Source organism: Miscanthus floridulus, chromosome 1, assembly GCF_019320115.1.
Source record: "Miscanthus floridulus cultivar M001 chromosome 1, ASM1932011v1, whole genome shotgun sequence".
NCBI lineage: Eukaryota > Viridiplantae > Streptophyta > Magnoliopsida > Poales > Poaceae > Miscanthus > Miscanthus floridulus.
Window position 1 is genome coordinate 3,709,667 of NC_089580.1, and position 20,586 is coordinate 3,730,252.

At 46.4% G+C, this 20,586-nt stretch overlaps 1 protein-coding gene and 1 pseudogene across 1 annotated transcript; one reads left to right on the forward strand and one right to left on the reverse strand.

Moving 5' to 3' along the window:
• The first annotated feature begins 3,150 nt into the window (after positions 1-3,150).
• Positions 3,151-5,546, forward strand: LOC136471265 (malate dehydrogenase, cytoplasmic-like; annotated as a pseudogene).
• A 5,248-nt stretch (positions 5,547-10,794) lies between these two features.
• On the reverse strand, positions 10,795-16,199 carry LOC136471275 (WAT1-related protein At5g64700-like). The gene is made up of 7 exons (XM_066469010.1): positions 16,005-16,199; positions 15,783-15,851; positions 15,534-15,650; positions 12,157-12,409; positions 11,803-11,961; positions 11,302-11,453; positions 10,795-11,207 (listed from the first exon to the last, which is right to left on the reverse strand). The coding sequence occupies exons 1-7, from the start codon at positions 16,175-16,177 to the stop codon at positions 10,991-10,993; spliced, it is 1,140 nt and encodes a 379-aa protein (XP_066325107.1). The 5' UTR covers positions 16,178-16,199; the 3' UTR covers positions 10,795-10,990.
• Between the last annotated feature and the right edge of the window lie 4,387 nt (positions 16,200-20,586).

The window sequence follows — 20,586 nt, forward strand, 5'->3', positions numbered from 1 at the left end:
CGCTCCCATCGCTGCCCTGCGTGTGCGTGCATCTTTGTTGCCCGAAAGTAAAGTAGCGGCCGACCCATTTTGGAACGCGACGAGTTTTCGCGTCGCCTCCTTGACCCAAACAGGCCTTTTTCCTTAATGTCACCGCAAGTTTTTGCTTCCGGATAATTAGCACTTACTCCTAGCTAGCTTGATTCTTTTTTTTTAGAAAGGCATAAATAAGAGCTTCGGAACATGGACGCCCAGAGCTGGACCCAACAAACAAGTAGTACGTGTGCGCACGCATTGCTTTCGTTAAGCATTATTATCGGCGGAAAGTAGCGGCTGACAAGTACGTTCTGTTACGTTGCTTCCTTTGACCAAAACAGGCCTTCTTTTAAGGCCACCCAACATTTTTGCTTCCGAATATATAGGCAGTCAATTTTTTTTCTCATTAGGAGACCAAGGAAGCTGGGGATGGTGTGTTGAGAGTGGAAGATAGTCCACACCACTCCGTTGTCTGGAGGCTGAACGTGCCAGTATGCATCGAGCAAATTGTTGCTCACGAATGTAACTTGATTAGAGCTCCCTTTTCCTTGAAAAAAAAAACTTAGTCAGCGCTGTAGAAGTTTGATTTAGGACAAAAGTAAAATATTTTATATTTTATTAGAATGAAGGAAGTCCCAAGACAACATTGGGGCTGAGTCGCCAAGCTGCCCACCTCGAAATGTCAACGGGGAATTCCTCGTCGGGGGTTACTGCCCCATCCCCGTCCTCGTCCCCGTGAAGGCTCATGGGGAGCACTTCTTCCCCATCCCCGTCCCCAGGCCACGTCCTCGTCTCCCTCTCGGAGCTGCTACACCCGCAAGCGCAGGACCCGCTACGCCGCCTGGGTCCGTCCCCGTTCGCGGAGCACCTCCTGGACGACTTCTTCCGCCTCGCGTCGGCGGCGCGCGTGTTGCGCTGGTCCACGCAGGACCTCCCGCGGGTCGTCTCCTCGGTGCGCGCCGTGGCTGCCAAGCCCCCGCCCGCCCCGCTCGCCGACCTCCCCACGGACGCGGCCGCCGCCGTCGCATCGGCCTCCGTGGCGGTGTTCTCCGGGGTGTCCGCGCTCTTCGTCGCCGCCGCCACGGCGCGTGTCGAGGTCAAGGCCACCACGCCGCTAGGACCTCCTCGTCCTCGTCCTCCATGCCGCGCATTTGGTGGGTCGCCGACCTGATGCGATGGATGTCGTGCGCTAAGGTTCAGGTTAGGGTTACAAATTTGGGAGCGAATGGAAACCGGAAAGGATAAGGTTAGGGTTACAAATTGCCTTATATAGTACACAGGAATTGGGCCTTCTCAGATGGGCCTTAAACATTTCGGGTCCCCGCGGTGAACGGGGACAGGGGCATACATACCATCCCCGCCCCCGTCATACCTGATGGGGATATTTTTTTTCCCATTTAATTCTCCATGGGGAGAAGATTTGTACCATCCCCGTCCCCTAATGGGTGAATTCCCCACGGGGAATCGGGGAACGGGGCACCGTTGACATCTTTATGCCCACCGGATCATTCCCAAATCCCAATGAACCAAAGCACTGCATTTCTACACAGGGTTTGGAGGACAACCTCTTTTTTTAGGACAACATTAAAGATATGAAGGCACGCCGAATCGGCGGCCTTCTAGGGTGTCCACGTAAGTTCTTTTTATTTGGTGCGTTAGATAGAAATTCCACGGCTCAGATGAAGCGCGTCACAATCGGTCTTCCTCCGTGCGTTTGGCAGTAGATAGATGAAGCAACTGAACGCATTAAATGAAGTACGGCTTCCTGCTCATGGTACCCGACACGCAAATGGACGGTGGCGCGTAGCAGAGAACGGTGGATTCTCGACATGCATGGTCGGTGCCTAACTAGTGGTCGGCACGCATGCAAGTATGCGTGCATGCATGCTGCTGGGCCTTGTTTGCTTTGCAGAGCTGGGCTCCAAAATGGCAGGCGGCAGCAGCTCCGCTCCTCCCCTCGTCTCTTTCCTCTCCGCGCTCTCGCTCTCTACCTCGCTCCTCGTCGCGACCGTCGAGGCTCCCCGCACCCTGTGTGCGGCGCAGCGGCGTCTCCCGGCACAGCGCCATGGTGCGCCGTCCAACGCCGGTGGCCGCCGCGGCGTCCGAGCCCCTGCTCTCCCCCGGCGCTGCCTCGTTCCGCCGGTCCGCGTGTGATCAACGAAACCCTAGCTGCCTCTTCCTTGCCGTCGGCGGCGGCGACGACGAAACTCGACGCCTGGATCTGGCGGTACCTCACCCTCTTCCTCTCCTACCCCAACGCAGGCCACCCCCGAAGCGGCGGCGGACGTCCTCTTCTTCTCCTCCCCCGATGCTGGCGGCTCCGGAGCGGCGATGGGCGAGCCGGCCACGTCAGGACCCTGCGCGGGCGGCGCACCGCCGTAGGTGAGTTTTTCCCCTCCTCGTCCTTCGGCCCTCTCTCTCTGCTCTCGACCTCCTCTCTCTTTGCCTCTCTCCGATGGTGAAGGACCCAATGCGCGTGCTCATCACTGGCGCCGCAGGTACGGTGTTGAACCCTCCTTCCTTCCTGATCCGCATAGTATCCGTTGTCATCTGGTCCCTGCTCGGATCTGGCCTTGTCCGCCCGAGCCCGATTCGATCCTGTGGGGTTTAGAGTGTGTTAACTCGCTAGATCTCTGTTTTTGTCGCTTGATCTGATGTTGTTTAGGGTGTTAGGGTTGACATAGATTTGACCGGTCAAAGAGCTCACTGTCACTGTCCTTGTTCAGCTGGTAAAGTTGAGCCGATCCGCAGTGCTAGCTGATCTGATCGGTGGTTGGGCTTGATGGGTAGATCCTCGTGGTAGCCACTTGATCCAGTTAACTCACTAGCTGCACTTAGTGAACTTGCCCAATATTATCTGATAAAATTGCTTGTCGTACTGGAAATCGAGAGGAAATAGTCTGTGGTTGAGTATATTTTAGTTCTTAGAGGTTAGCACTGAACCATACTGATTTGCAACTTTAGTGCTGACTTCATATTACGATTCCATTCTCTCACTGTTACCACAGTAAAACGATTTGTACAAGGGGGCATTTTAAACTGATCTTTCTCTAATTTTCGGAAGGCAATGTGAGCTGATTTGTTTTTTTTTGTTCGATAGGACAAATTGGATATGCTCTTGTTCCCATGATTGCTAGGGGAGTTATGCTTGGTGCAGGCCAACCTGTTATTCTACACATGCTTGACATTCCGCCAGCAGCTGAAGCCCTTAATGGCGTTAAGATGGAGTTGGTTGATGCTGCATTTCCTCTTCTGAAGGGTAAGCTGATGTGCTAATTCGGAGAGTACTGCCTCTTCTATCTTCTATATGTGAATTGTTCTTGCTGCCTTGCTGATGTATAAACGTTTGGTAAACTATAGGAGTTGTCGCAACAACTGATGTTGTGGAAGCCTGCACTGGTGTGAATGTGGGCGTCATGGTTGGTGGATTCCCTAGGAAGGAGGGAATGGAAAGGAAAGATGTTATGTCGAAAAATGTTTCAATCTACAAAGCCCAAGCATCTACCCTTGAAGCCCATGCGGCCCCTAACTGCAAGGTATTGGCTACCATCCAATTTTTTGTAGCAGACTAAGTCATCATGCACTAAATTTGGTCATTTTGGTGCTGATAGTGCTGCCGATCACTCAATTCAGTCATGTAAGTGGTTATCTTGTCATCATGCACTTGATTTAGCTATTCATCTGGGTGGTCAATGGTGATGTACATAAATGGTGTATTATATATGGCCATTATAAAATGGACCTGCCCTGTTTTATGAGCTTTTTCTGTTTTGTATGCTCCACACTATGCCACTGCCAATCTACCATTGTATGCCTTAACAAGTAGCCTCAACATATATTAAATCAAATCAAATGATCTGAATTCTAGTTATTATGTACCCTTAGTTTCCTGAGAAGCCATGTCTGGTTCATTATGTTTCTTTGCTGTTTTCATCTGTAGATTTTTCAATACCCGTTCTCTGCTCTACAGGTTATGGTGGTGGCCAACCCAGCAAACACCAATGCTCTTATCTTGAAAGAATTCGCTCCATCTATTCCTGAGAAGAATGTTACTTGCCTGACCCGTCTAGACCACAACAGGGCTCTTGGCTAGATTTCTGAGAGACTTAGTGTCCAAGTTAGTGATGTGAAGAATGTTATCATCTAGGGTAACCACTCATCCACTCAGTACCCTGATGTTAACCATGCCACAGTGAAGACTTTCGTTGGGGAGAAGCCTATTTGTGAGCTTGTTGCTGATGATGAGTGGTAAATCAGAACTGCCAAAAATACTTGGATATTACTGTTTATTATTTTCCTGCCAGGTCAGGAACTAACGGTTTCCCCTTTGTTCTAACAGGCTTAATGGCGAATTCATCACAACTGTCCAACAGCGTGGTGCTGCAATCATCAAAGCGAGAAAGCTCTCCAGTGCTCTCTCAGCTGCTAGCTCTGCTTGTGACCACATTCGTGATTGGGTTCTTGGAACCCTGAGGTCAGCTTCAGTTCTTTGCGTTTTTTTGATTCTTTCAGTTTTAAATGTGAACTTGTATCAACACCTTCAATTCTTTTTATTGTAGGGAACATTTGTTTCCATGGGTGTGTACTCTGATGGCTCATACGGTGTTCCTTCTGGACTTATTTACTCATTCCCAGTAACATGCAGTGGTGGTGAATGGAAAATCGTTCAAGGTATGATTGTTGTAGTGTTGAAATGAAGACTTGACACAGCTGTTTGGGGCCTTTGTTCGTTGTAGTTTTTTTCATAGATGGCTAGATGTTGCAGTTTCTTCCATAGCTCTTGGTGTCTAAAGGATTTCAATAAAAACTTGCCATCCTACTCAGTAGTAAGTGATTATGGCCTGTTTTCTTAATCAAATAGAGCTAATGGAAAGGTGCTAAAAGATCTTGAGCTGATCCAAACAATCCAGATTATAGTCCATAGTTTGACTGAGCTTGAATATCCAACCACTTAGGCCCCCAGCCAACGAGAAGCTGACTCCCACCAGTTATTGCAGCTAATAAGTTTATGCATACAAGGCCTATGCTGCACCACGCTAACATGTTTTATCATAATCTAATAAGCTATCATCTTCCCAACACCAAAGTTCAAACATAAGTGTTTTTATCATAGATTACAATGCACCTGGCTTCCAAGAAATTTAAGTTTAAACCTTGTAAGTTGCCTGATGTTGTATCATGTAGGCCTCCCGATTGATGAGTTCTCAAGGAAGAAGCTGGATGCCACTGCCCAAGGAAGTAAATTCTACCATACCCCTGAGAGCAATTGCTACCCCTATGTTTTGAATAAAAGAAACTCAATCTTCATTCATAGATTCTCACTCAGGGCTGCTGCACGCAGGCGTGTTGCTGGCTTCGCCCAACGTGTATGAAGCTTGTAGCTCCTTTTTTGCCTGATGACTTGCAGAACATTTATTGAAAACTTGCTATTGAACCGTTTGACGATGGGGAAGTGGTAGCATAGTTTTGTTGCTTTCCTGGTGCCTAACTATCCTTAGGTTTATTGTTAGACCCTTTCTGGATTCCATTGATTTTTTCCTCTCTGATTTTACGGTTTCTATTTTTAGTTTCCTGTTGCAAATTCATTGTGTTCCAAACGGATGCTTTATTGCTGGACGCGTACCTGCTCTGTTTTCTGTCCTGGCACATGACAACTGTCATGGTCTTGTGGCAAACCGCACATGTTCTTGTGGAAATGTTCGCCTGGGCGCGCAGTCTTATGGCACATGTTCTTGCGGGAATGCTACCGAACGCCCTGTTTGTTTGAACTTAGAACTTATCCGTCGTACTGTTTTAGTAAAATAATAGTGTTTTTCTCTCATAATAAAAGAATGCGCATCGGGTCCTTCGCCATCGGAGCGAGTGATTGTAGTGGTAGAGCGGTCAGTGGTCTTGGCGCAGTCCACCATTGAGTCTGGCATGGAGACCAATAAAAGGAAAGCGACAAGATTTTTGCGCGCACGAGATGAGCAGTGTCCGAGGCCATTTCCTAAGGTATCCAGAAATTCACTTAGTAAATTTAAAAGCACTGGACATCTTTGCCTACGCATGGTGGGTCAAAAGCAGGTAGACGTATTTAATGTCTTCCCTCCATGCTACCATCACATAAAAACAAGTCAGACAGGTGGACACATTTAATGCCTCTCCTCTTTACCATCATATAAAAACAATCCACCGATCATGCAGGAACATTTGTACTTACATATCCATCCATGCATCTAATAGACGGACGGTGTGCCTATATGGTCGGTGTCTAATTAGCATGGTGGTCGGCACGCATGCGAGTACGCATACGTGCATGCTGCTAGGGCCTTGCTTGCTTTGCATGCATGGCCGGTGCCCCAGCTGTACCCGTTCTTGTCTCCTTGTGAGAAGGTAAAATTTAATGGCTTGTCCTTTCTCTACGAGAATACGTCAAAAGTGGGTCAACGGCAGCAGCAGTGCATGCATGCACGCCTTTAAACCAGCGGTGGCTTCAGGCCAACTAGCACCCATTCCCACAAAAATACTAACACTTCAATGTCCTTTACCCACACCAAGAACACAATTTGCTAAGTAAAGAACCAAAGTACTATTGACATGTTTAATAAGCAGTGATGTTTAGTAGCCAGGATGGATACGACTATGATAAGACATAAGATGCATGCGCCCATGAAAATTGGATGTATATAGAATTCAGCAATCTCTATGTCTGTTAGCTATGGACACTGAACAATTGGAAGCCTCCACGGAAGCACTGACTAAAGCTAAAATGGAAAGGGAAAACAAAAGCAGTACACATGCTTGTAGGACAAAGACGAAAAGTAGTGATCTTCATCAGTTCTAAGTGAACCGCGCCAAGACCACAGACCGCTCCGCCTTTATAAGCAGAGCCTGGCTTAGCCATTGGTACCACCACTCGGTGCGCTTTAGCTCGCTTAGGTTTTCCCTTTGAGCAAGCTTTTTGCTCAGCCCTTCTTTGTAGCCACCGCCAGAAATAGCAGGAGCCTGGGTTAGTAGTTACTGTCTGAACGTTGAGAGTTTTCCTAGAATCCTGCATGCCACCCTACAAAAGCTCAAAGTCAAAGATCGTCCCGAGTATGAGGGCCGTGAGTATGAGAAGCATGGCACCGATCGGTGTGAGGTTACCGTCTACATTGAGAAGAGTGAAGAGTTCCCCGACATCACCAAAGCCTGGAGTGTGACCGCAACCGGGTTTAGCTTCACCGACACCTACTAGGTTGTGGCCCGCAAGGCCTTGCGATACCTTTGCCAGCTCTATGAAGAGCCCATTGCTCGTACCCCCATGAGGTTCTTTCCACCCTTGGATATGAATCGACGGGCATGGAGGGCTCGTATGGAGGCTTTGCAAGGATAGGATGCACAAGAAGATAGTCCTACCTTGGTGCACTTGACCACGTACCTGCTTGCTCTAGATGAGCAGTATGACCGACAAGCCTTGGAGCTGAGGGCGTGCCTCCGGCGCGCTGAAGAAGCCGAGATCTTCACTCGGATGCTCTAGTTGCAGCTTGCCGAAGCGCATACCAGTGCTACAGCTGCTGAGAGCGAGGAGACCGCCTTGTTAGAAGCTCTAAAGGAGGCCGAAGATCGGCATGTTCATCAGCTGGGTGAGGCCTATCTGTTCACTAGGGCCAAGCGGAGGACGCTGGTTGATGAAAGGCAGGATGCCCCGATCTTGGAGGGGATCCCTATCCACCCATCTGAAGGAAGGAGAACCGGTGATGCAGAACTGCTAGCACCTCCACCTTCGGAAGTGTTAGAAGCAGAACCCTTGGTTCCTCTCACTCAGCCATTGCCACGAGAAGATGCAGATCCATAGCTAGGGCAGTAGAAGAATCCACCGAGCACAGGAATAAAGATGCGTGGTTCCAAGGTTGATTAGTTGCCTTGAGATGCTGTACCCGTAGTAGTAGTGCTTTTCGTCGCTGTCCTCCTGTATTGTACTCTTGCCGTTGTTGTCGTCCGTAGTTGTTGGATGCGTGTTGTAGTTTTGCCTAAGGGGAGTGGATCCTAATTCACTTTTTTGTGAACCCTCGCGTTAGGAGAAGTACTTGTGTTGTAGTTTTTGCTATTTCCACCTATAATGTAATCCTACCCAATGTTGTGCTTTAAATCTAGGTGTGTTAGTTGCTTGAGCCCAACTCCATCAAATACTTTTTTCCACTAACATATCATTGATTTGCTGGCCTAGAATAGGCACCATGTAATGACAACTAACCTCTATGTTCGTTTACAATATTGAGACCAACCTTCCGTACCAACACGATGAGAAAACATATTAGACATATGAGCCATATTTCTCAAAATTTTTCCTATACCAAGCACATCACCTGCAGCGAAGCGCAGGCAGCAGTGGCCAGTATTTAAGAAGGGAACGCCAACGAGCACCAACAATTGTTGCCGACCTCCTATATCGGCCCGTAGTCTTCTTTTCAATCTATCCTAGTAAGGCCATTGGACGGTGTTGTTTGGGCTTTTCTGCATTTGTTGAGTCGAAAGAAGGTTTATATCACAACAGACCATTGCCTAGGCCGAGCTTAGTTATCAGAATAGAGGAGGGAGCGGAGCACCCAATAAATCCACTATTAACATACATTTTATGGTGGATTTAGTTAAACTAATTTGATATTGCAGATATTAGTGTTCCTGTATTAGGCTAAATAAAATTATGATAAATATAAGTTCTAACAGTAAGGTGACCAAATGAAAGGGCTACCAACGCAAAATTTGCATCAAAGTAAGATAAAGGCTAATTTTAGCCAAAAGTAACTTGGCATTCTTAGCCACACGTAGGACCAACTAAACTGATAGGACTTGATGCCCTACCAGCTAGGATTGAGAGGGAGATAGTTGATGGAGAGCTACAGTACCCACGGGGTACTGTTCATGCAAGGGAGAGAGGGCAGGGACAGCTGGCTCCCAGGAGAAGCCAGCAACTTAATTGTTGCTTTTTGCTTGATTATAACTGATACATGGTTCTCTTTTATAGAGATGACTGACTTGACCTATGAGGAAACATCCTAATCGAATCAATCTATCTTATTTCTTTCCTAACAAACCAAACCAATCTAATCTAATCTAATCCGGTACTGTTCATGCTGTTATGTTCACGTGCTACAGTACCGCGTGGGCCCCTGGTCTGGCTCCACTTGCCATAACACTACTCCGCCCCTCCAAGACAGCTCGTCCTCGAGCTGTGGCGATTGCTGGAGCAGAAGACCTTGCAGTCCAGAGAAGATCGCCATGGCAGCTCTGCTCAAGGAGTCCTATATTGCAGTTGTAATAGAGGCAGAAGACATATGGCTCCCCAAAATCAACTCCGTCCCATGGGATCTGCTTCTATAGTGGCGCATGATCCATACCTTCCTCCTCGAGGTGCCAAACTTGGCTGCGCCATCTGATCTGCTTGGAATCGAATCCGCCCGGCTCGAATCCATGGAGCGCCTGCACATGGAGTCGATGGTGCCCTCTACGAGCAGCCACCCCCGCTATGGGTGCAGCAGAGCGGGGCTGTGCTGGAGGCGTACTCCAAGCGACCGATGGAGCTTTGAAGGCCTGCTGCTGAGCCGGCGGAGAATAAGCGCATGCAAACAGCCACGGCCCTGCTCGAGGGATCGGTGCTGCGGCTCGTAGAGGCAGCGACAAAGGCACCATGTCCGCCAATGTCGGTGCATGGATGATCGCCTGCATTGGTGACACTAGTGCCGACGGGGTTGTTGGCGAAGCTGGTGATGAGACTGCCGGAGTTGTGGTAGCCGGGGCCTTCATTGGTGATGTGACCATGGCGGGAGGAAGAGGAGCGCAACGACGTAGCTGACACCGTCGTTGTTGGTGATGGCGCCGATGCAGCAAGTGGCGTAGCAATGTGGAACTGCACTGGCACCACTACGGCTGCCGATGGTGCTGCTGGCGACATCGTTAAGGACGGCGGTGCAGCAACCACAACGGAATCGATCCGATCCGATTCTACGAAGTGGACGGCCGCTGGTGCCTCATCGAAGCCGCGCAGCTGGTTGCAGTCGGTGATCCACATGAGCTCCTCCATGTGCAAGGCGCGCTCGAGAGTCTCGTCGGTGGCGGTGGCATCGACAAGATCATGATGATCTATGCCATCCATAGCCACGGACCCCCTGCTGCAGCATAGGGTCCTCCACCACGGCTGCGGCTGGGGTGCATAGGGCCCGACGAGGAAGGCCCTGATGTCCACCACGGCTTGCCCTAACTCCAGGATTGCGGCCGTCATCTGCTCCGGGGTGAGGACGAGGGCGGCGGGAGACGACGGCGTCAGGGCAGAGGGCACGATCACCCCTGAGGACGCCAGCGCGCCTGATGTGTGGGGCAGCAACGCCGACGAAGACGCCGGTGGCGACGGGTGGGAAGAACTCGGTAGAGGGCTGGACATGATCGAACCAGAGATCTCTGATACCAGATTGATAGGACTTGATGCCTTATCTGCTAGGATTGAGAGGGAGAGAGTTGAGAGAGAGCTACAGTACCATGGGGGTACTGTTCGCGCGAGGGAGAGAGGGCAGGGACGGCTGGCTCCCAGGGGAAGCCAGTAACTTAATTGTTGCTTCTTGCTTGATTATAACTGATACATGGTTCTCTTTTATAGAGACGACTGACTTGATCCCTAAGAAAACATCCTAATCAAACCAATCTATCTTATTCCTTTCCTAACAAACCAAACCAATCTAATCTAATCTAATCTAATCCGGTACTGTTCACGCTGTTATGTTCACGCGCTACGGTATCGCGTGGGCCCCTGGTCTGGCTCCACTTGCCATAACATAAACACTTACTCGGTAGAGGCATTAGGGATGTTGTTTTGCTTGAGGAGGATTACAATTACGACTACATGGAGATTAAGGATTTAGTAAACTTGATCTACTATCTACCAAGGAAACTATCCTTTTTTTTTACCTTGGACATGTAACGGGGTTAAGTACATTAGTCGAATCCATCGATCTTAGATTCATGGTTCTTGGACATGCAAAGTGGACGAGCCTGTCAACGTTGATTCCTTGACCTCTGCCGTAGTATGCTGTAGCTCTTCCAGGTAACCCTGTGAAGATTTCTTATTATGCTCATCTTTCTCAGTGTCATCGGCGACATCGTCAGCCTTACTCTCTTTGCTTTTACCCCACAGGATGGTGTAAAGACTTCCGACCAGCAAAATTCCACCCAAGATGCTGCCAAGAAAGGAAGAGTGGAAAAGAAAAGTTTATTTCCGCGCGTTTTTAGAATATTGCAACTTTGATCAGCTGACAATGATATATGATTTACCTGCCGACGTGAACAATCTCTCCGAGAAAGAATGAGGAGCAAAATACTGTGAACACGAAGCAGAGTGGGGTCCAGGCAGCAAAAAACATGGGCCCCCTCATCTGTAGGCACCAAGTTTGCAGGTAGTAGGATGCTCCCGTCACCATAGAGCCCTGCAGCATGCAACCAGTCGTCTCATAGTCACATATATGCAGTCAAAATCTAGAAACTTTGGCCACTAGTGTACACGTTACCATCGAGATTGGTCAGGTAATAAAAACTCAAAACTAATATATATCAACTGGTTTGACATAAAAAATACTGCAAAATTAATCTGTTTTTTTTAAACCCTAAACCCTAAATAAAGATGATGAAAAAAGTCATGGTCAAACGCAAGTGCCAAAGACCAATGCAATAATGAATGCACCAATGGAAGAGATCGACTGAAAATTTTATGTTTACACGAGAACGTGCCTTTACACGCTGAGACGAGGGAGAGGAAAAAAGGCAGAACTAACTTACTGAGTATAAGATGGCGAGCAAGCTGATGTTGAAGCCGAGCTTCCATTTGGAAAAGTCCCGCTCTGCGACCACCGCGACGACGAACGTTTGCACCGTGCTGAACAGGCACTCCGTCACAGTCACAAATAACTTGTCTGGATAATCCTTTAGCACCGCAGTCTGCACAATGAACACAGACCTGGATTCAGCAACTGCAGCTGTGGATGCAGACAGGCATGCAAGAACAGCTCAGAGCCTCAGAATTAGAGAACGAACAACGCTCTTGTTGTTTTGGTAAAGAAAGAAAATACGTGTGAGAGTTGAGAAACAGGTGACAAGGAAGCATAGAATTTGAAACACTTAGTGCATGCAAACCTCCAAGATTATCCACAAACACCAGCACATTTCGCCGACCACCATAAGGAATGTCCATTGGATCCATACCCCCTTCGGAACTGCTGGTTTCGAGCCTGCTGGTGCTGGGTCGGAGGCGAAGGCACGGTGATGGTTGGGAGGGCTTATTGACGGCCCGGCGTAGAAGGCGATGGTGAACACTCCTGCCAGGCAGAGCGCTACGCCAGTGACCTTGGCTATGCCCGAAGAGCTCCTCAGCTTCACATCCTCCATCCTGGCAAGTGGCAAGCAACATTTCAATCCGGGTTACTAGCTGAATATATAGCCCACGCTCCTTATATATTAAAAAAAATCAGCACTCGTATTATACACATGCATATTTCCTTATTAGTTTCTAATAGACGTGCGACGTGGAGAGTTATTGTCACACAAGGTCAAATAAGATTGGAAGCAAGGACGGAAAAGAACTTCTGAAGTTTAGTCTTTCTAGCTTTTCCTTAGTCCAATAGTCCTTAAGCTCTCTTTCTTGTTTTATGCTCCTTATTAACAAAGACGTTGAGCCTAAGAGCTCATATAACTTACATATATATACCATTTGGATATAGATGCTGGATTTTATGTATCCTCTTTATCTAAAAAATATGAGAACTAAATATATGAAGAGATGTGGTAGGTAAATAATACTGTAGGAGAATATATGTGATTGGACAAAAAAATATTTTGAAGAAACTATGAATTAGAAATTAGAAATATGATTTCTATATGTAGTATCTACATGATTTAAGAGACAGAGAAACTAGCCGTGGTTTCTAGTATTGGAATTGCCCTTAGGTGTTACCGTGTTAGAAGTTGATCAACTATAATACAAGTACTCCTATATCTTTTTTTTTATAGCAGACGGTTGACCTTGTGTTATCTATTCTACTAGTTCATCGACTTGTGTTCTAGGCTAGTAATTTTAGCACAGATAGGTGTTAGAAATCCATAATTCATAATAAATTCAGGACCCACTGCTAATAAAAGTTATTTCTCTTTGCTCTATCGTAGTACTCGTAGAGATACTTTTTTTATCTTGATCTAGTTGTGATATATTTTAGTTACTAACTATGTATATATTTTTCTTTTCAATTCATAGTTTCTCCTTGTATCCCGGCCCATATACATCTGTATTTGACATGGTTTTAGTTGAAACAAGCTTGAGCTGTGTGTTTGACTTGAAAATAGATATGGTCACCACTTCTCGTATATACAGATAAGACAATTTTTAGTGAAGAGTTATATGGCGTTATTTACAAGACTGCCCTATCGTATAAAATAAAATGAAATATGCATGAAACATCCATTCTCATTCCATAGTTTCATACATGACTCATATAGAGTCGGTAATCATGTCAATAGAGTTTCATCTCACTTCTTAAAAACGTTGTCATGTAAAAAAACGCATGGCAACTTATTAAATACAAATAAAACTCACATGAAACTCGCATTAAGAAAGACCTAAGTGGTATGAATGACGACATACACCATACATATATTGTAAGTTTTTTTTATATTAACAATGGTAGAAGTGAATGATTCAGAAGTACATGTATAAGTATTTTCAGTATTTCTTTTTCTAATGACATATGTATGTAGTTTAGGTGGTTACTTTAGATTTTTTAATAACAGTGAAGGTGGATAATTATATATAAACTAAGAGGTACTTTAGACTATCTTTCACGATGACACAAGTGGTGATTAATTTAGGTTAATTTTTTTTATAAATGGCATAGTTGGATAATTTAGATATAAATTTAGGATGAAATATTACTTTATATTTTTTTAAAATAAAGGCATAGGTGGGTAATTTAGATAAATATTGTTCATGTCTTTTACCTCATACTACTAAGATCAAAGGGGTTGCATACAAGACATAGATTTAGACTGGTTCAGTCAAAGGTATTGTCGTGGGTTCGGAACTGCGACAGTAATCAGGTGCTCGACGTGGGTTAATGTGTGTGCCTCCGGTGACTCGAGCACATAAAACACAAGGGGTTTATGCAGGTTTGGGCATCTAAGCCCTACGTCCAGTAGTGGTGTTCATGTGTTAGCAATGCTCAATCAAGAGAGCTTATAATGGAGAGAGAGAGAGAGAGAGAGAGAGAGAGAGAGAGAGAGAGAGAGAAGTAGGGGATATCGCTATGCAACGGGACGGTGGACCGGTGGTCTTGGTGCTATGTGCCTATCAAGCTCCTGCTAGGTTCTAGAGCCGGTTTTAGGCATTGCTCGGGGTTTACATGCAACTCGAGCCAAGATTGGGGCGAGCGTGGGGGCTCTTGCTCGGCTGGGGCTCCTATGGGTTGGGAAGTCCTTGAGCCTTGGCCGAGCCCCCGAGCCCCTGGGTAAAGGTGGTCCGTGCGTGGACTTGGCCTCTCTTAGCTCAGTTCTTTTGACATTGGGGATTCCCTTCACATAGGGCTGTCTGCGGACCACGGAGTCATCCCATGTTGTCAAAGGGTGCATGCTTGATGTTGTCAGAGGGTGCGCGCGAGCGCACCCGGTCGGTGTAGCCCCCGAGCCCCCAACTGATTTGGAGAATCAGTTGGGGGTTAGTCGAACTGTCATGTCCATAATCCATGGATTTAACAACCCGTATGTTAGACTCTTGTCAGGTACCCTACATCCAGCGTACTTTATTTAGAGAGATTTATTGCTTAACACAGCATGGGCTATAGGGGTGTTGATGAGGTATAGATACTAATAGGGAGCTCCATACCTCCCCTTATATAGTCTAGGATGTAGGGTTACAAACACAGTCCCAGTCCAATCAGTCATAAGTTGGTTACAAAGAATCCTAGGCTAACTGGTCACACGAAATCCCGAATAAGACAATTTCTATTTATGGCTATCTATTCCTTGGCTTCCAAGTAAGATGACGTACTTTTGGTCTATTCTCTTGTTGGGGTGCCGGTTTTGGCCTTTGCCAGAATACCTAGGGTCTACACAGTCGACGAATATTAGTGGTTTACAAGTTTTTTCAATAATTGCCTGTGGTAATTTACATACATATTTAGGGGCTATTCTTTCGTAATGATAGATGTGGTTAAAATTTTTAAACAATAGAAATAGATCCAATCACTATTTATGTCGATGACGATAATCGGTGCCTGAATATTTCTAAAGTTGTGAGAATTTCTTATATGGATTAATGTGAAGACTTCAAAAAGGAGCGTCTAATTAGTGATAGTAAGAGAGAGCTTACTGTCTAAAATGCATGGAAGTCACTGTACTGTACGCTACTGTAGCTGTGCTTTAGTGGAACTCGCATTTATTTAGTGGTGGTAGGCTAATGATAGCTGTGCTTTAGTGGAACTCGCATTTATTTAGTAGTGGTAGGCTAATGATATCGATGACACAACCTCAATAGCACCGCGAAGAAGAAGGTGATTGCAGGCAGTGAGCTGTCTGCTGCAGATGCCACCGTTGCAGAGGTGAACTTGAGGCTTACATGGTACAGATTTACGCCAAGCGCAATCCTGAAAAGCAATTTCCATAGGTAGACCCGGGACTAATTATTAAACTCTTATATGGCATGAGTATACCATCGATCATTTTGTTTTGTTTTGTAGCAGTAAGTTAAACCCTGCAAATTAAAGATGAGCGTATACCCGATCAAGGCACAAAGGAAGAGCTTCAAGAGCACCCGCGATGACATGACGGGTCGTTGTGCATTTTTCCTACAAATATAATCAAACGGATCTGTATTTCTCAGCAAATCAAACAATATATATATATATATATATATATATATATATATATATATATATATATATATATATATATATATATATATATATATATATATATAATATAGAGAGATGGATTGTTACTTTCGTAGAAGAGCTATAGGCAGCAAGATGAGGGAGCCAGCTGCCTGGCGATAGAAGATGTAGATGTAGGTGTTCATCCCCTGGTTGAACGCAGCCTTGGATATCACGAACATGCCAGTGTAGATCAGCTGTATGAGGATGGCCACGTAATAAGGCTTCATACTTGCCTCCATGATAGATCTCCAAGCTAAGTGATGGCAAGGTGTGTGGTGTATGTGCGTGTGTGAGTGAGGGGCTAGTTAGTTTGTTGCCTCCCTGTAATATGCGCTCATCTCTATATATAGTTCCTCTCCGGTTGTGGAATCTGATCCAAGCAGGCACTGTTGTGCCGTCCTTGGCCGGCGGCTTGACCCGGCAGCGTCTTGGATCATTGCATGCGAGTTGAATCGGTCAACAACGGTATGGACCCAGTCGGTGGAGTCAGGAGGACTCTCGGGAATTCCTCCTGTATAATTCCTATAAAAAAACACTAGACCCCGTTACCAACTAGGAAAAGAGGTGTGCAATGACTACATGGTTATTATTAGCGTGTCATTGCACACTAAATTATCGTAGTAGCAAGTGAAGCTCTCTACTTCTTGGAGGTGACGTCCATGTCTTGGAAGCGAGTGGTACCCTATTTATAGCAGTTGAAGTGGGCCCATAGATTCAAGTCCTTTGCATATCTTCTCTTGGATCAAACAGTCATATCATCAAGGGTGAAGATCAACTAAATATGTGTTTGTTTGCATGTTGACCAGAGGAAGGCCGTGGAGCTCTAGGAAGAAATCCAAGGGTCAGGCAACCCATACCCCCTCTTCTTGAGGAAAGCTAGGTCCACATGTGATTTGTTGTTTTCCACTTAGTTTGGTCACTTGGTGTTGCGTGAAGTTGCTTTCGTGGACCCTTCAATCCTTGTGCATCGCATGTGAGCCATCCAAACAAAACATAACTTTCATCCTAGGGTAAAAAATTCTTGGAAGTATGTTTTATGGCTTCACTAGGATTTGGAGGCAGCGGGGCCCAACAGGTCCTAGTGTCGGTGTAAGATCCTAATGGCTAGAGGGGGGTGAATAGCCTATTAAAAATTTCTACAACAACACTAAGACAAAAGACTAGTCAATAAGATGGCGAAGCGAATTTTGAGTTAGCACTATACTTGGGGTCCAAGCCACCTACCCAATTCTATTTTCTATGATCTCTTGTATATCACAACAAAGCTAAGTCACTAATATATATACCTAGGTGATCAACCTAGTGAGAGTAATACAATTAAATGATACACTATCTAGTCTTAACTATCACTAGCTCTATCCAAGAAAATGTATAATGAAATACAAGAGAGTGGTAGAGAGGTATATCGCCGTGGCAAGTGACCAATGAGTGAATACCAATGAATACCAATGAGACAATCAAGATACAATGATTTTTCCTTCGAGGTTCACTTGCTTGCCGACAAGCTAGTCCCCGTTGTGGCGATTCACTCACTTGGAGGTTCACACGCTAATTGGCATCACATGCCAAACCCTCAATAGGGTGCCGCTCAACCAACACAAGATGAGGATCACACAAGCCACGAGCAATTTACTATAGTACCTTTTGGCTCTCCACCGGGAAAAGGTCAAGAACCCCTCACAATCACCATGATCGGAGCCGGAGACAATCACCAACCTCCGCTCGACGATCCTCGCTGCTCCAAACCGTCTAGGTGGCGGCAACCACAAGAGTAACAAGTAAATCCCACAGCGAAACACGAACACCAAGTGCCTCTAGATGCAAACACTCAAGCAATGCACTTGGATTCTCTTCCAATCTCACAAAGATGATGAATCAATGATGGAGATGAGTGGGAGGGTTTTGGCTAAGCTCACAAGGTTGCTATATCAATGCAAATGTCTAAGAGAGTGAGATAGAGCCGGCCAAACGATATTTATAGACACCCCCAAACAATAGAGTCATTGGCTCATTTATTTGGCTAACTGCGGGATGACCGGACGCGCCGGTCAGATCAATCGAACACACCCTGTCAGCGTCCGGTCACGCTACGCCGTCCTCGTGTCGCTCTGCGTTCAACCAGAGCTGCCCGATCTCAATGGTAACTTCGCGTGCCAACGGTCACACGACAACCAGACGCAGCACAACGAGGATGACCGAACGCTGCAACGCCTGAGTCTGGTCATTTCCAGAGAGCTCCTCGAGCCTCTGTTTTGCGACCAGACGCGTCTGCTCCTGCACGACCGGACGTAGACCAGCGTTCGATTAGCTCTGCGCCCACGCACCACGTGTTAAGTTATGACCGGACGCACTGTAGTGTAGGACTGGACGCACTGTCACCTAGCGTCCGGTCACTTCTAGTAAGGTTCCAGAGGCGGATATTCACGACCGGACACGTTCGGTGGCTCATGACCGGACCCAGGCCTGCGTCCGGTCAACTCAGCCTCTCTCTATTGCTTGCGTCAGCGTACGTCACTAGGTGACTAGACGCACCCCAGCGCGTCCGGCCCCTCTTTCTCTTCAGTGTTCGGTCAAGGGACCGAGGGTGGCCTTCACTGCGCGCTACTGACCAGACGCGGGGTCAGAGTCCGGTCACTTCCCAAGGCAGAGTCCGGTCAATACAAAACTTCTCCTTTTGACCCCAAACTTCACCACCCTTGATCAAATGTGCCAACCATCAAGTGTATCATCTTGTGCACGTGTGTTAGCATATTTTCACAAACATTTTTAAGGGTGTTGGCTTTCCACTAGATCATAAATGCATATGCAATGAGTTAGAGCATCTAGTGTTACTTTGATAACCGTATTTTGATATGAGTTTCACCCCTTTTAATAGTACGGCTATCGATCCTAAATGTGATCACCCTCGCTAAGTGTCTCGATCACTTAAACCGAAAAGCTCCTATAAATTTCACCTTTGCCTTGAGCTTTTTATTTCTCTCTTTCTTCTTTTCCAAATCCAAGCACTTGATCATCACCATGGCATCACCATCATCATGTCATGATCTTCATTTGCTTCACCACTTGGAGTAGTGCTACCTATCTCATAATCCCTTTGATAAAATAGGTTAGCCCTTAGGGTTTTATCAATTCACCAAAACCAAACTAAAGCTTTCAGTCAGTGACCCTAGAGTTTGGCCCCCACTAGCTCCACCTTTGGTCTAAATTAAATGCATCCACCAGAGTTTTTCGGTGACTATTTTGCTAATTTAGATACAAAAATACTATTCAGCAGGCGCCTGCTATTATGTTTATCTATCAGTCATCCAGATCCAAACGCTTGCAAACATACGTCTAAAACAGATGAAACATTTTGAACAAACGCTTGCAACATTCATCTGAAACACTTGCAACATATGCAAAATGTGCAATATCTTGATCTACTTTTGCAACATCCAAATGAAGCACTTGCAACATACCTCTGAAACATCTTAAACACTTCAAACATACGCTTGCGACATGCGCTTTCAGTGCAGCACAACATCTCCATTATGTTTGGGAGAACGGAGGCTCGTCGGCGAGCGGAGTTCACCGAAGGCAGTAGCCCGACAACGGCGGATGCGCGACGCAGCAAGGAGGCAGCGCTCGCACGACTGGGAGAGGGAGCCAGATCCGCCTGGGAGCCACTCGTTTTGGCCTTGCCACGCTGGTCTGCCCATGACCGGGGCCGCCAACACCATTGCGCCATCGTGTCGAGGACCACTCAGGCCTCACACCGAGGCCTGCTCACGCTGAGGCCACTACTCACGCGCGAGGCCGCTGCGCCGTCATGCTGAGATGCTTGCCTGCACCGTAGAGAGATAGAGAGGGAGGGAGGGAGGGAGTAGCACTAGAGGCATAAGAGAGAGGAATGATGGCTGATAAGGCGCACAGGCGTGTCAGGGTCAGGGTAAAGGTGTAGGCAGGTCGGGTCTAGGTACAGGTGTGGCACGAGTCGGGGGCCATCCGTTCGTCCGGATGTCCTCATCCTATCATTATCGTTGACCAAAACAGGCCTTCTTTTAAAGCCACTCGACATTTTTTTGCTTCCGAATATATAAGCACTCAAATTTCTACTTTGGATTTCTTTCTTTTTAAGAAAATAGGAGCAATGACATGAGCATTACCATGTACTCCCCTCTTCTTCTTTTTAGAGCATCTCCGATAGTTCCTAAAAAATCAGTCGGTAAATCAATGAGTTTTCCAAGTGGGTAAAGAAAGTTGGGAGTATATTTGTTGGGTTCCTCCAATAGTTTTCAAAATCTCGTTTATAAAATATAGAAGTCAATTTTGCATTAGAGATCTCAGACTATTTTTAAATCACACCGACCAATTTTGTGTTGGGAACCCTGACCTTCTCCTTATTTCTCCCCACGTCCTTCCATCTCCACAATGGTAGACGGATACGCGCGCCTATATTTCCTTGCTGCAGAGGGGATTTTCCATGTACGGAAAGATTGGGAATTGTTGGAGAGCGTTTTTTTTAATCTTGCTAAAAAAAATCAAGATTGAGAGTGGGTTTTGAAAACTTTTGGAGATGGTCTTAAAGAGCACAATTACATCTGTCTATAAAAGAAAGAAAGATACACTATAGTATATCCAGAGCCTTCTAAAGACGTTCTTTACCTCG